Raw genomic sequence first — 16,448 nt, forward strand, 5'->3', positions numbered from 1 at the left:
TTCTACTTTGTCGCCAACTGTCTGGTATTCGTCTATCTTTTAAATTTTTTCCGCTGCTTTCACCAGAGCTTCCTTACTTTTTGGTCCCAGTTCATTTATCAGCCTAACGGGAACCGCGTCTAGCCCTGTGGCTGTGCGCTTAGGAATTTTCTCTTCCGCTTTCTTCCAGTCTAAATTTGTCAGCACCAGTTCCTTTTCCACTTGGGTTTCTTTCATGCTCTTTTTTTCTTCAAATACAACCTCGTCCTTCCCTTGGAAAGATTCGGCTGTTACTTTTTGGATGTAATTTATTGCCGCTTCTCCTTCCAATCTGTTTTCATCTTCGTCTAGGATATGTTGTTGTATTGTTGTTGGCTTCTTGCCTAATAATTTTATATGATTCCAAAATATTCTAGGAGCGGCCTTCTTTTTCTGACGTATTTGACAACCAACGTTCACTTTCACCTTTTAATTTTGCTTGCACCAGTATTTGAACCATAGACTTTTTCTCCCGGTATATTTCCGATTTACTGGTTACTTCATCCTGGGGCAACTGCGTCTTCTTTGCCTGCCTGTGCTCTCGAGATGCTTTCTGTCGTTCGGCGATCGCTTCTCGTATCTCCTCGTTCCACCAGCTTTTCGGTTTCTTTTTTCAATTCCAACGAACATGTTGTTTCTCTTTCCGTATTTCGCGCTTCTATCGCGCTTCTATCGAGGCGCCTCTAGCGGCGATACTCTGCTCTGCTGCTGAGGTCGGCGCGCGTTCCCGACGAGCAGCGCGCGTCTCGCAATCGGCGCGTTAAGGCAACTGTGAGGAGCGAAGGAGTGAAATCTGTCGAGAAAGTTGACGCGCTCGCCATGTAATGTGGTTCAGTGGTAACGCTGCTGCGCGAATGTTTGTCAATACGACAACATGCGCCCGCTGAGAGCAACATGAAGTTTTTGCGGCTGCGCTGCGCCTGTTCACTGCTGGCATGCGGCTACCTCATCGTCGGCGCCAGGCGTAAGCGAGTGCCCGTTTCTCCTTGTGGATAGACATATATATGTATGTGTGTGTGTGTGTGTGTCTGTGTATTTCGTGTAGTACAGTGATATGTAGGTGAGTAGGGGCCAAGGCAGCATGCTTCTCACTTTCCGTTCTTACGTTTGCGGTTGCCGTTCTTTTGTTACTCTCGGCTAAGCGACAAAGCAAAATACTAAGTCAAGGAAGACCACGCTTCATTTGTATGTGTAGCGTGAGCTTTCTGTTCTGCCAACCGTGCGACGTGTTTTGACTCAATTGGGCGCTTTTATTTCTCGTCGCGCCCCGAGTGGAACAGCGTTGCGATGCACATTGCACACTGTGCGAACCACGAAGACCCCCCATCCCATGCCCGGGCAGACATCCGGAAAGGAAAACAAGAAATCAGCAAAGTTAGCTATTGATTTCTAGCGCGCGCTGCATCTACATCGCGTTGACCTCCTGTTGGCCTCTTTCAGATATGATGGGCTGTACTCTGCTCCTTCGCATCGACCTAAAAACAAGTGAATGCTTTTTTCAGTACTTGTTCGCCGAACGTGCTTTCTTTTACACTAGCCGCAACGGCACGGGGGACTCTCTTGTGAATCTGATCGTTTGCATGTGGTGGCGAGAGAAAACTGCGACTATCTTTACCCGCCGAAACGCTCGCGATGGCCGGACGCCTATCAGTCCGCTGGTTTCTTAACCACGACGTGGTCCTAACGCAAGGCGCAGCTGTCGTGTACGCAAGTGGCCGGCTCGTGTGACGAGGCTCCATTGAAGATTGGGCTCGCGAGTGCTTCGCCTAGTCAATGACACTGCCTTTTTCCGCGCATTTCTGCGCGCGAAAAATCTCGCCGCCTTCCGCTGTGACATGCGCGAGCTCTTTCGCAAGCGGAAAGGAAATTTGCGGCGTATTGATTTCACGATGCCTATGATGGTCCCGCGCTCTCTTCGAGCTGCTGATTTATGGTAAGACAAGCTCACTGTGTTTACGAGCGCCAAACCTGCTGCCTTCGCCGTCGGCTGTGTTGGTTCAGTAGGCGCTTGTCATCGCAAGTCACGCTCAGTGCTCGCGCTCGTCACCGTGCTTCACGCTTGGCCAAGTGTTCCACTGCTTGCATGTGACGCACGCATGTGGCGCTTGTTTTGCGGATTGCTGTGGCCGAATGAGAACTGTTCCACCAAGCGCCTGACTTGGTCTTCAAGGTTAGCGCGGACATTGATTTCATTGTCGGACATGCGCTCGTTAATTGTTACAAACCGCTGTCCTTTGTAGTTTCGGCCCCTTCGGTGCCATTTACGTGACAGTAACGAACTAACCGCTGTCTCGGCGCTTTGTTCTAGCATGCGCATTTGCACTTCAAATTTGCCCTTGCATATGCCTGCCTATATATGGTTGTGTGCGTGCTTAACATTAGCTGCAATTTCAGTGATAATGGGGTTGGCAGTAGTTATGATGTTGGAACAGACGGGCATAACCTGGCAGTCGAGGCCGTGAGTGCTAGATAGACGCTATAACCATCTTTTAGGGTACATAGTTTGTCACCATATGTCTGAAAGCCCAATGTCTCAAAGTAATACAAGCAGACTGCAATATTTCTCTTCAAGTAATCTGTAGGCCCTCTGGAAATGCCAAACGTACACATTCTGGTGGAAATCCTCTCAATAAACGCATCACAGGGTTCAGATGTCAGAGTTGTACAAGGGACTCTAGCTGAATTTTGCTACTTCCTTGTCGCACTAACAGACAGTAGAGCTACAATTTGTGGGTGTTCTTGCTGTGTGAAGTTTGGTGTCTGCAGTGCCCCCGATGCATCAGCTGTTGGCGTTCAACTGTTGAGTACGAGGTCACGGGACAGAGGCAAATTGGTCAGTGACGAGTGTCAGACAGTCAAAAACCAAGCCAGTCTGAGCTCCAGCCTTGCAGCTACCACTGTGTAGTGGCACAAGACTTTGCTACATTGGTCCATGAGAGAAAGCTAAGCCATCCTTGCGACTGTAGGCATAATAGGGTCATAATAGGGCTTGATATGATTGACATGGATGGTGTCAAAGACTCAATCTCTATATTGCTGGGGGAAGGGCAGGTGATTATGTGGTAAGGCTCGTGATATCAAGTCAGTAATGAAGAAAGCCCAGGAATGTTGTGAGGAAACCGAAGCCGAAAAGGGGTACCCATGGAAAAAGCGGAGAAGGGCCTTTTGCTGTTGTGTTTCAGTTTTTGGCAGCATTGGTCGTATGTCAATGAATGGGCCAGCTGTCAGTAGTCCTTGACACACCTGGTAACATCAGAAATGGATGTGCAATCAGAGGTCAGGTGTGTAAGGAAGCATAGTGTCCACTGTACACAATGTACATACTTACGAAAGTAGAAAGTGTGAGAGGCCATTGGTTGCTCGCTGTCATGGTGTATACTTTTTTTTTTCACCATAGTCAGTTGATTAATGTGGGCAATACAGACCGATTTAGGAAAGAAAATACGAAGTGTGTACCCTCTGCCACACACACACAAACAATACTTTATATCAGTTCAACAACGTATAACTGGCAACAAACACTAATCTGGACCACTGCTATGTATGGAGTCTAACTATTCTGCAAACTACAAAATTGAGTTATTAAAGTTCACACATCACTTTATGATTCAGTGTGGAGCGTCGGACCAGGTCACGGCTGGTATGTTGCCAATGACGAATAGGCTGTTACTGAGGTGCTCTAGCTGGAGTTCGAAGGCAAGACGATGTGGCACGACAGGGCAAGAACGTAAGCCAAGAGAGGAGGCTTGGAGCATAGAAGCTTTGGTCAGTTCTTCGCTGGATGCCCCTCAGACGAGCACTAGCTTTATTTAGATATTGAGCCGTATGCTCAGGAACACCAGGCATAAGCGTAGGCAGGAGCCCGAACCCATCAACCTACAGGCTGCTTCTATCGCCGCTGCTGCCTTCTTCCCTCGGCTTCCTCCCTCACAATGGCACCACTCTCAATTTCCACGCTTGTGCTACGAGGCTCTCTGCAGTCTTCTTTTCCTTCTTTTTTTCACCTTCTTGGGTGCCATTGCATGATCATACTTGTGCCTTTGTTGTCGTCTTCACCTTTCTTTAACAGAGCATGTGCACCTCATGACACTGCCCCACAGTTCCAAGCTTTTTTTTTTTTTCCAGAAAAAGAAATTACACAAAGGTACACATCACATCATTACACTTCACATAAGTCCTGGCAGGAAAAAATGTATGGTCCTGACATCAAACACCAAATGCCTCAACAAGAGCAAAGCAATGCAAAGTTCAGAATATCACTGCATATGTATACGGAGCCTCACATGCTTGCCCTTTTATTTCGCTGTTTACGAAAATACAACTTTTGTATCGCATTGTATCTGGCCGAACACCCAGCTTTTGTATGCTATGGGGCCGTTCAGCTAAAGCAACTTTGCAGCTCGGCCTCCTCCTTATAGAATTTTTCGAGGGATCAAATACATTAAACATTAATATTAACTGTGTTGCCATTGCCAAAGATGCTGCAAACGAATTCTTTAATGCTACGCACTGTCAAGACAAGTAAAATATGTATTTTTTCATTGAAGAATATACTCCAGGATGTCTACCAACCGGGAAAACCGGGAATTCTCAGGGATTTCGGGTAGTCTTCTAAAACTCGGGGAATTTGTGCCTCTATCAGGGAAAATTAGCTGTAATTTTTATGAAAAGGCCGAAAGTCGCGGTAATGCTGGCTCAAGTAGCAGACAGGAATCGTAATGAATCGTCTTTGATGCCCTGTCGTCGGCTGGAGGAGTTTCCAGTGTGCAGTCAACGACCGACTTTCCAGAATCCCAATTATTTGGGCAGCTTCATGACACCACCACGTACCCCATAGAATCAATATATCAGAACGTCTGAAATTTCGGACGCAAAAACACTTCGCCGTACGATTTTCCTGACGTTGTGCCGTGACCGCATGTCCGAAACGGCGTTAATCAAAGCCACCACGCTGCCATTTTGATTACCTCGCCGCCTCGAACTGGCGCTCTCGCACGCAGATCCGCTGGCAGCCGTAGCCACCACTGCCGCGACGCTAGGCCTAGCTGCTTCGACGTTTGCTATAAAGCTTCTTGCCGTTGGGTGCCGTGTTATTTATTGAAAGAATTCGCTGCTGTCAGCAATGGCATAGACTTCGCCTTTGTGGTCCTCGCAATTGGCTTGGAAGCTTGGAAAGCATGGTGCGGTGCATAAAGCCGGTTCCCGAAAGTCAGCTTCGCCTCTGTACAGAAATGTTACCTGGTGAAGCATACGCAAAAGTATTGCAGTGAAGCTTAACAAGTGTGGGAAGGGGCTATTGCCACAAGACACAGTATGTATTCCTTAATTATACACGCGTGCACCCAGTATTTCCTGTCACAGTACAAGCACCGATATGCCTAATACATGTAGTTCAAAGCGTTTTTGGATGTGCCTGGGGCGGTTTGAGCCCTTAAGCGCAGTAAATGACATGTATTTATTTTTTCCAACTGGCCGATTTTTCGGACGTTTTCGCGGCCCCTACGGAGTTCGAAAAATTGGACGTGGACTGTGCAACTGACCAAGAAGATGCTTCATATGGTCTGTAAGGTGAACGAGTGGCGGAAGGAGGATAAGAACAGAAAATACCTACGCATTGAGGAATGAACGGGAAAGGAAGTGCGCTGCCGCTGTTTTGAATGAGCTTGAGCCCAAACAACAAAATGTTGGCTGATTCCAAGATGCAGGTGTCCCTCAACGAAAAAATAAAAATAAACTCTTTAAAGCAGCGACACACAACGCTGAGTCGTCTTGCGAGGGCTGAGAGTATGTCAGGACAGTTGAAGTTAACTTACGAGCTGTTTAGAGAATTTCAATTGTGACAAAGTTCGGGCCTCATACCACTGAGCTTGCTATCAGTTGATAGAAGTAGTTCATATTCGAAAATATTTGCTTCTTTATGCATCTCCTTTTTATTCATATTTGACAATATCCTACACTATTGAATATTTTTCTAAGACATTATTTGCTGTGCATTTTACTAACCCCTCCCTTCTATTCTCTTTTTGAATAACAACGACCAGAGAAAAATCTAAATGACGCTGTCTTTTGTTTCATTTCATTTCATTTATTATGCCCTCAAGACCACAAGGTATTACAGAAGGGAGTGGGGTAAAAAAAAAAAGGTTACATAACAAAAACAAAGGCCGCAGCAAGTGATGTAATCATAGACATGTGAAGCCTGGAGCGATGGTGTTGATTATGGCCGTACGAAATTGTGCCTGGTCTTCAATAGCAATCAACGTGGCGGGAAAGTGGTTCCATTCTTGACATGTCCTAGGAAGAATAGACTCATGACAAGCTCTAGTGCGACACTGCAAAACTCGAACTTTGTGATGATGATCAATGCGAGGAGAAATGTAGGTTGGGTATGAAATAAGATTATCGCGCAGATATGAATTATGGAAGTATGTTTTTTGAAACAGAGCCAGGCGAGAGCATTTGCGACGAACAGAAAGTGGTGGAAGTTGGCGGATGTTTTTCATAGAAGTTACGGTAGCCGTGCGGTTATAATTGCTTAGAATGAAATGCGAGGCATTATTTTGAACACGTTCGAGAGACTGGATTAGTGTCTCAGCATGTGGGTCCCAAATTGACGAAGCATATTCCATTTTACTCCTAATTAGCGTCTTTTACAAAATTAACTTTAATGATGACGGAGCGGAAGAGAAGTTTCGACAGATATAACCTAACATACGATTACTTTTATTGATTATGCTGTCGATGTGTAAAGACCAAGAAAGAGTAGAGGTTAAATGGACACCTAGGCATTTGTAGGATGTAACTGTTTCCATGGCAGTATTACTAAGGTAATAGGTCTGAAGAGGAAGTTCACGGCGGGTTACACGCATGGTTTTGCACTTAGATGGGTTTAGTTTCATTAACCACAAGTTGCACCAGTTACAGACAGCATTAATGTCGTTTTGCAGAATGTTAGTATCATCGGCATCAGAAGTTTCACGAAGAATAACGCAATCGTCGGCAAAGAGATAAATGTTAGAAGAAATTTCATTGGGTAAGTCGTTAATATAAATTAAAAAAAGGAGAGGGCCTAACACTGATCCTTGAGGAACGCCAGATTCAACTGGGCTAAATGTAGAGAAGTGGTTATTAGAGAGTTTTAGAATAGGGGCCCCAAACGTTTTGGGGCCCCAAAGAAATAGCGTCGAAGCCACTGCGCATGCGCGAGACGCAAACTGCGTTTGGGTTTTGCGTTGGGAACGCTATTTCACCGATTTAGCGGGAGCTCAAATAGCGTTCCCAAAAGCTTTGCGTCAACAAACATGGCGGCACCCATCGAAGCGACGGCTCTAACCTAGCACCAAACTGGGTTCGATTCGCGGTAATGCGTGAAGTTCGCAAGCTAGGAGAAATGACTGCAGTTATCACTTTCTCTCAACTAGCGTGCGTTATGAAGCTTGATTCATTAGACGCCGCTGATTCCGAATTCGAGTGTGGATGTTATGGCTCGTAGGCCTAACACGGCTAAGCTTGGCTGGTGAAGGCACGTAAAGTTGGTTTTGTTGCTCCAAACTAAGCACAACTAATTGTTTGCTGCTTGAAGAATAACCTCTAAATTGTAATTAAACGCGAATACACGCAAGTCAAAATTACTATTCATATCATAAGATGGTATATTTTATTTAATTATTTTTAATCGTTTTTCTTAGGCGCCGTAGTGGCGCTGTCAACGCAAGACACTATCTGCAAACGCAAAGCCCTATTCTAAAACTCTTCACTGCTGCGTGCCCCAACGCTAACACCCGCAAAGCTCTTTGGGGCCCCAAAATATTGGGGCCCCTATTCCAAAACTCTCTATTAAATGCAACGAACTGGGATCGATTAAGAAGAAAGTGCTCTAGCCATGCAAACAGATTAGAGTCAACATTTAGTTTACTAAGCTTAAAAATTAGTAGTTTGTGACATACCTTGTCGAATGCCTTTTCAAAGTCGAAGAAAACGCAGTCTGCGCATGAACCTTTATCAAGAATAAGATGAAAATCGTGAGTGAACAAAACCAGTTGTGTTTCACAGGACAAATGTTTGCAGAAACCGTGCTGTGCGCGTGTGAAGAATGAGTTATTATCTAAGTGCTTAACTAAATGAGAAAACAAGATATGTTCGAGTACTTTACAAGGAATGCTATTGAGGGAAATGGGGTGGTAGTTATGAGGTGAGGATTTGTTTCCGGACTTGTGAAGTGGAGCCACCTTCCCAATTTTCCAGTCTGCAGGGAGCTGATGGGTGTCCAAAGATTGCTAGAATATTTTTGAAAGTAATAAAGATGAGTAAACAGAAGTGTTTTTCAAAAACTTTGCGGTAACCAGGTCTGAGCCAAGGCTTGACGACATCTTTAGATTTTTAATTGCAGTTTCAACCCCACATGCCTCGATCCTAATAAAATCTATGGCTGGGTAATTGCAGCTATTTAGGGTGGGAAACACAGGATCAAGACATGGAACGAAATTACTGCAGAATACGGAGTTTAGGGTTCGGGGACATTCACCGTCTGGTATTTTTGATCCACTAGAATCAGCTAAGGTTATTGTATCATTTTTAGAAGGGTTTATGATGCTCCAAAACTTTTTCGGGTCTTCTGTAAGTATTGTAGGCAAAGCGTGTTCTTGAAACATACTTTTAGAGAGTTTTTTAGCTGCTATGTAAGCTTCGTTGGCGTCCTTGTAAGCGTCCCACTTAGATGCCAAGCGACTTTTTTGCGATGCGGTACAGGCGCTTTTTACGATTGCAAAGCCTCTTTAGGTGGGAATTAAACAAAGGCGCCTTAGAATTCGACGATGTTATACGCGACTGAATAAACTTATCAGTTAGTTCATGTAATTTGTTTCTGAATATGATCCAGTTATTGTCTACCGTGCGATCATCGAAGTTACTTAAAAAGAGGTCAAGGAAGTTAGATAATTCCAAGTTTATATCGTTAAAGTTTGTCTTGTCGTAGTCATATATTAACTTTTTTTAACAGCCGGCTTTGACAGAGGAGACGTAATGTTAAATGAAAGAACTGGATGGTCGCTTACACCAGGTATACATGAAACATTCGTAATAAGGTCAGGATGAGAGCATATTATCAAGTCTAATGTGTTGGCAGTACCCTTTGAAATTCTTGTTGGTTCAGATACTAGTTGAGCAGGGGCGTAGCCGGGGGGGGAGGGGGGGCTTATGGGGCTTCAGCCCCCCCCCCCCCCCCCCGAAATTTTTTCGTGCTGTCCATGCACCGCCGCCCAAAGCAACCACTGGCGCAGGAAATCATTCTGTATTTTGTCTAAAATGTCTTTTTCACGGTCGAAAAGTCATTTCACCGCGAAAATTGCGAACTCGGGCTGGATTTCGCGGCAACGCCCATGCACCGGGAGTCGCATAATGCACGCAGCCCCATCCAAGCACAAAATTTCAAGGACGTTTTGATGGAGAACGGGCTCGCCGCGGCATCTCGCGGAGGCCACGGAATCTACACTCTATTATGGAATCTACGGAGCGCGTGGATGTCGATTCCGAAACTTTATGGGTATAAAGTTCTCAAACTTTTGATGTGAAAGGTGCATTGACATTTCCAAATGTGTGCTTTAGATTTTCAATTGCGGAACTTTGTAAGTTTAATGTTTCCATAAATATTTGACGCCAAAGGTGCATTAACTTTTCCAAAGTCGTACATTGGGCCATACAATGAGACAAGCCAAATTAACACACTGTCAACAAGTTGACAAAGCCCGCAATGAGGCCCGATGAGACGAAGCGTTGTGGTGGTTCATTCGTGCCGTCATGTCACATAAAAAATATCAACATTTCTTTTTCACCTGCACCAAAGCATCCAGTGAAAACACTGAAGCCAGCCAAGGTAACTACGTTTGTATTTATTTTTTCTACTTTGACTTTTAATCGCGAGGACACATTCAGCCTCTTCAATTTTTTTGTTCTCGCTCCTCTACCCGGGGGCTGCCAGAGCCAGCCAGAGCACATGCGTTTTTCTCGTGTTGCCCCGACCTCCGCGCAGCGCACTTCGGTGCACGTTCGGTTTTCTCTGGCCGAGTGTATTTTTGCCTGGCAGAGCTTTGGCCGCTTTCTAAGAAAGCTAGCTGACGAGAAAAAGAAACAATGGTCACTCGCCGCCATCACTGTGGGGACTCGACGGATTACACCGCGTTCGCTTGAGCACAACCTCTCCAGAAAGTCTTTCGCCGGTGTAGGATACCGAGCAGTATGCGCATGGTTCATGGTGGACCAAGCATCTCGTGTTTTCTTCAGTATTCCTTTAATAGCCACATTAATTGCCCAAAGTAGGCATTCGACTGTGACCAACATACTTTCCCTTGCGTTTCTTTTTTTTTTTTCATTACGGTTTCCCCGCCCCACAAAAGGGAGAAGAAACATTGTGGCGCAGCGAATCGTCGCATGCTGAAAGTTCTATTTTGTTACTTCTTTTGCGGAAAGTAATGTGCCATGGGACGCTTCAGCTGCCGGATACTCTTATTATATTATTGTGATAGGAATTCTATGGAGACTAGGTGCATTCCTGCCGTTGCCGTCGCCCTTATGTTCCGCATAAAGTCCAAGGGCGATAACATCGTGACCGTGCGCCGCATGCTGTATGTGCAAGTGAAAGCGTGTGCGGGGTGGAGGAGAATGGGTGAGCCGACAATGGTGGCTCAGTCTTGTGTGCGCAAAGGAGAAAAGCGGGGAGCAAGCGCGCCGCCTTCCGTCGCGCGCAATACATCGGGGGAAGTGGATGGAATTGGGGCGGGATCTAGGATTCTGTGAATCTGTGATTGCGCAACATGTTTATTTGCCTTGTTCGACCCATTATATACCATGACTTTTTCTTAGATACGCAGATTTATTGGAGACTTATACGTATGTTTAGATATCTTGTTGCAAGGTTCTGTGTATACGTGCAGTGAACTTTGTTTCCAGTGGCAATTTTTTGCCCTTTATCAAGCTGTATCTTTGCATTTGTATATTCCATTGCATCTTCGCATTTCTAATGTACGAGGGCGAGTGAAATGAAAGTGAGCCTACCCAGCCCGCGCAATTATGGTTCTGTTCATTATCTGCAAGGCCTGCGTGTAGCATGCAGGCATCTCTCATTTACAAAAGTGGCACGCAGGTGTGAGGATAAATGTTCTTTAAAGCGCTCATACACAGGGTTGAACACATTTGCGTGACGTAATGGACGCTCCAGAAGTTGAGCAGCGTGGTGCCGTGAGGTTTCTGACAGCTGGAGGTGTTTCCCAAAAAGAAATTAGTCGCCGTATGGCTGCCATGTACAATGAACCTTGCATTTCATTGGCCACTGTTAAGCGTTGGAACAAACGGCTCAAAGAAGGACGTGAAAGTTGCAAAGACGATCCCAGACCGGGCCAAAGCCATCGTGCAATCACCCCTAACAAAATTGTAAAGGTTGATGAGCTGATGACACAAGAACGGAGGATAAGCATCGATGAACTAGTAGAGCGTGTGAACATCAGCCACGGTTCGGTTCACTGTCACAGTTCACGCCATAATTCATGAACATCTCGGTTATCGGCTCTTGTGTGCGCAATGGATGCCCAAGATTTTGAAGCACCACCAGGATACGGAGAAGTTCAGCGCTGCCTTTACTCATCTGATCTGGTATCAAAATAAGGGTGACGATTTCTTGTCTACAATTGTGATCGGGGACGAACCATGGTGCCACTACTATGAGCCTGAAACACGACAGCAAAGCTTACAATGGAAACATTCGAATTCTCCACCCCCAAAGGAAGCAAAGGCCATCATTTCCGCCGGACAGGTGTTGTTGACTTTTATTTTTCGATCGTCAGGGACCATTACTGATAGAATTTGCTAAATCTTGAAAGACTATCAATTGTTTCAGATATTGTGAAACGCCGGATCGGCTGTGTGTCGCAATCAAGAACAAACTACGTGAAAAATTGACGAATGGGGTCATCTTGTTCCACGACAATGCCCGTCCCCACATCGCTGATGTGGTTAATATAAAACTGCCAAAGTTCAAGTGGTAAACGCTGCAATATCTGCCATACAGCTCAGATCTGTCGCCTTGCGACTTCCACATTTTGGGGCAACCAAAAAAACAACTCAAGGGATGTCTTGCACCTTGCACCTCAAGTCTTACACCTTGAACAAAAGGATGCCGATGATTTTTAACAGGGATGTTACATATATTAAGAGAAGCAGACCTAAGATAGTGCCACGAGGTGTACCTGATGCTAGACTAGCAATGAAGGATTGTTAAGAATACCTTTGTCAAGAGTGATAGCTTTTCCCAGCAGTATAGAGTGTTTAGCATCATTGAGTTCTTTTGATAAGTCTATAAACACTTTGTTGATATAATAACCTATGCCTGATGCCTGGGTGATATCAGAGTCCTTCAATACTTTTCATCTCATTACGAAACTCTTTCTTAATGCATTGGGAGGACTTCATATAGCACCCACATTGGACGCACAATGGGGCTGGCACAAGTAAAAGGGCATCGGAGCAGACGTCCGACGGGTGCCACAGGTATTTGGCCCATATGCCTGCTTGTGCGCAAGGGTCAACTTCCAGAGTGAATATTGTCGGCACAACAGGCAAAACATTGCCCTTTTTCTGTACAGTATAAAAAAAACTTGAACTCAAACAATTTTGAAACAACTGCAATGACATTTGTCATTTGCAGGTTGACCTGCATTTCTAACAGTGGCCTAATTCATAATTCAAAAGGTACAATTGGGGCCACTCCGTCATTAAAAACTGACTATCAAGCAACTTCACGTCGCACTTTTATGTAGTGCGTGTAAAAGGTCTGCATTGCTGCTTTAAGCTGCTTGTGTTTGTTTTTACACTGTACATCTCTCTCCATGTAGTGACAGCACGCTTCGCGATAGCAACAATGCCTGACATTTGCTGTGTGCCTGCGTATCAGTCACTGAACTAGCCAATCGAACTGAACTAGCTAAATAATTATCTCACTAGTACCTAACTTAAGTGAATAATAACTCGCCTAACTTACAAAGTTAACTGAATTCATTAATTATTCAATTAACCCAGCTAATTAGATAACCAAACTATATAAACTAATCAACTAATACTTCACTTCACTAACCTAACTAAACTAGTTAAATTGTCTAATTACTAAGCTAATTATGAAAATAACTACTATAACTTATTAATCCAATAACTATATTAACTAATCTTGCTACTGAACTAATCGCGCAACTAATTGAGTTAACTGAAGCAGTGAAATAACTAAACTCAAGAATAACTAACAAAGCTAACCAATATAACTACCTAATGAACTAAAACTAATTATTTAAGCTAGCAAGACCAATTAACTAATCTAAAATTTATTTAGCTTAACTAATTTAAGTAAACAAACAGAATTATTCACTAAATTAGCAACCTACCTAACAGCTAAGCTAATATAATAAACATACTAAGTTACTAATCAATTAATAAATAACTGACTTGCTGAACTAACCGAATATGGCCACGTGCATATATTTCGGCTTGCCGCGACGGAGCTCACGTCGCTTGACGCGTTTCGATCATGGACGTGCCTAAAACATTCTGCGGCAAAATGTATAAATACGGGACCACTGCTTGCGCTGGCTCAGTCCGATGAACACCATAGGCGCACTTGCTGCTTTCGCCGTCACCGAGTTGTTCGCTTGCTTTTGGGCACAAGTTCGCCCAATAAACTTTCTTTAAGTTTACCGCCGACGCAGCGTCCCTTTCTGTCTGCCTGCGTGCCAGGCAGCTCGCCGTCACCTACATGACAATATTACTAAGTTATCTAAGTAACTATTCAAAGTGGAAATGGAGCCAACCGATGCAGTTTGTGCAAGGAAAGCTACTTGGGGGTAAGGGGGGCCATGTCAGTCATGCAGCAGTGCTCTGTATAACTAAAGCACAAATGCATTGCACGGTAAACTATTTTGCTAAGAGTTCCGATTGCATGTTCACTCTGCAAACATGCCGAAACAAATGATGGAGGGGCACCTTTCCTTGTGAAAAATTAGCATGAGTGCACAGCCCGGCCATGTGACGTGGCAGATTGTTTCCCTTCTACTTATGCCAGTGCCTCTGGTGCCACCTGTCCATATATGAAACTTTCGGGGAAGTTTCATGACCAGCAGAAAGGTATAGAAAGACCCTGGTGATATCTTGAATGAATGATGCTGGAGCCATATTCGGGTTCGATTGCCATATGATTGAGGTGGTGCTCAGTGAACACACTTTCATTTCCTTCCTCCAACTTCCTCCAACTGAATCATTCGTGATACTGTTCTCATTTGATATAACTGCTCACTGTAGTGAGCACGCTTATACTTTGACAAAAAGGTGTTGTTACGGAATTATAGACAAAATATGGTGTGTTACATGCTGTCGTAGTGAAAAGTAAACCATTGCGACAGACAGAAAGCCCGATGGGCCTCCTCGTTCGTCAAGAAAGAAAAGCCAACTCAAGCTTCCTATCATTCCCATGCATGCAACAGTACCACAGCACTACTTTTCCTCTACTTAAGTGTACGAAATTCTTGTTTCAGATTTCATTCATAGCTGAGCTCACTAGAGGCAGGCAGCTTTGTGAATGAGGCAGTAGGTAGCTGCACATGACTCATGCACAGTTTGAGTGTGGCATGTGGGCAGTGCACTGCTATGCAAGCCTGATGGAGCAGGTGACACACAGATGTGTTGACTCATCAGTGTTGTACCGCTGAGGTAAGAGGGTTTCGGGGAAAAGGTAATTCTAGCGCTCAGCCAGGCTGAATTTGATGTCAACGGCATTGCTAGAGAGATGTTACACAAACACAAGATGGCACAATTTGTGTTTGGCAAAAAGTACAGTGTTATCCTTCACTAATGACCACACGCATGCATGCTCTGTTCTCTGTCATTCCACGCCAAATCAACCAGTGTTTTCTTTTTTTTTTTAATGTTACATATATAGCTGAAAAATTTTCCACATGTTTGTTGGAATTCAAAACTCATTCTCCACATTTATTTTCCATGCCAAAAATTTTGTGGCATTTCGGCAACAATTTCTTTCCTGCCCAGCTGAGCTTGAAGGCATTCTTTTTTTCCCAAAAGCACATTGTGTAATCTAGTCATTATCTAGGCGTTCAAATGGTGTGTATTGCAAGACAATTTTTCAAGTATTTGTATACTTCCAGTGCTTTTGGCACTGGCAAAAGCAAGTTCCAAAGTTTGATTTTTTCTCAGAGTGCAGGAAAATTCAGGAGGCACGAATTAAACATAATATGGTAACTCTGTTGTCATAGTATAGCCGAAAAATTCAAATTTTTTGCTGAAAGGTTCATGTTCAAAGTAACAAACATAGCTTTGGTGGTTGACCTAAAAATATATCTGATAGCTCATTAGATAAGGTAGCTCTGCATGTTTGCTGTGCATGTGAGAAGTTATAAAAGGTATTATTTCTTAAATATTAAAAAAATAATTGTGTGTCAGCATCGGCTTTTCTCATACGTGCGTCAAGCTTGCCGGCCTGGGATGCAGATGACAAAGCTGGCTTTGTCTGCAAAGCAGATGACAGAGAAACGGTGTCATGATCTTCATTTTATTGCCAAGAGATGCATGCTCTAAGCAATGTGGCTTGTGCTTGGTGTGTACCAGGTGGACCATGCAGCCATTGCACACAGAATATCACTACATGTTAATTTATTCAAGGAGTTCTGCAGAGTTGAAAGGTACATTTCATGCAGTTTATAAATAGAAATTTTGGCACCTATGTAGCAAGCAAATCCAGAGAGAGTGCTGATATCATTTAGACTAAGCGTTTTAAAAGATATGTCACAGTGTAATCAGTAAATTACTTTTTTACTTTAAGAGGAACATCCAGCTTGCACCCTGCTCCCTGGAATCAAAAGTCAGTTATCAAACAATGCAAGTAGAAAACACCTTCATAATTACATCAGAAAGTCTACACGAGCATGGAAAAAGTCCTCTGTTGCGTGTTACTGCTGTTTGACACCCTGAGCATGCTTGGCTATAAAATTCATATGTGCCTTGTTCAGGCTGATGTGGTCAAACATGGCCGACGTCCACTTTTTTCATTCGTGGAAAGAAGTAAAAACATGGAAGTCAAGGCTGTGGCACTTGACATTGCTTCTCCTGGTATTGTTTAAAAAAAAAGCCAGTCACAGTTCATTGAATAGTTTGTCGGGCTCAATTGTTGACAATATCTCCTTGCAGCTGGCAAGGCTTCAATATTTAAGCTGTCTGCATGATTTGCATAGAACATATCAAAAAATAATTTTTTTCATTTAAAAAAATTCCTTTTTGTAACTTCTGACATGCATTGCAGACATGTAGGACTATGTAAGGATGTATCACAGAGATTTTTAGGCTGGCCACCAAAGCAACTTTTTTGACCACCATAGCAATGGGGCTAT

General features: G+C 44.0%; 1 protein-coding gene across 2 annotated transcripts in view; it reads left to right on the forward strand.

Annotated features, from left to right (window-relative positions):
* The first annotated feature begins 743 nt into the window (after nucleotides 1-743).
* LOC126538497 (tyrosine-protein phosphatase non-receptor type 7-like) overlaps nucleotides 744-16,448 on the forward strand; it is a 172,647-nt gene continuing 156,942 nt past the window's right edge. For both annotated transcript variants that reach the window (XM_055074816.1, XM_055074817.1), the window contains exon 1: nucleotides 744-982. In XM_055074816.1, coding sequence (XP_054930791.1) covers nucleotides 913-982 — 70 coding nt within the window. In that variant the 5' untranslated portion in view covers nucleotides 744-912. The remainder of the gene's footprint in view (nucleotides 983-16,448) is intronic.

Source organism: Dermacentor andersoni, chromosome 4 (assembly GCF_023375885.2).
Source record: "Dermacentor andersoni chromosome 4, qqDerAnde1_hic_scaffold, whole genome shotgun sequence".
NCBI classification, from domain to species: domain Eukaryota; kingdom Metazoa; phylum Arthropoda; class Arachnida; order Ixodida; family Ixodidae; genus Dermacentor; species Dermacentor andersoni.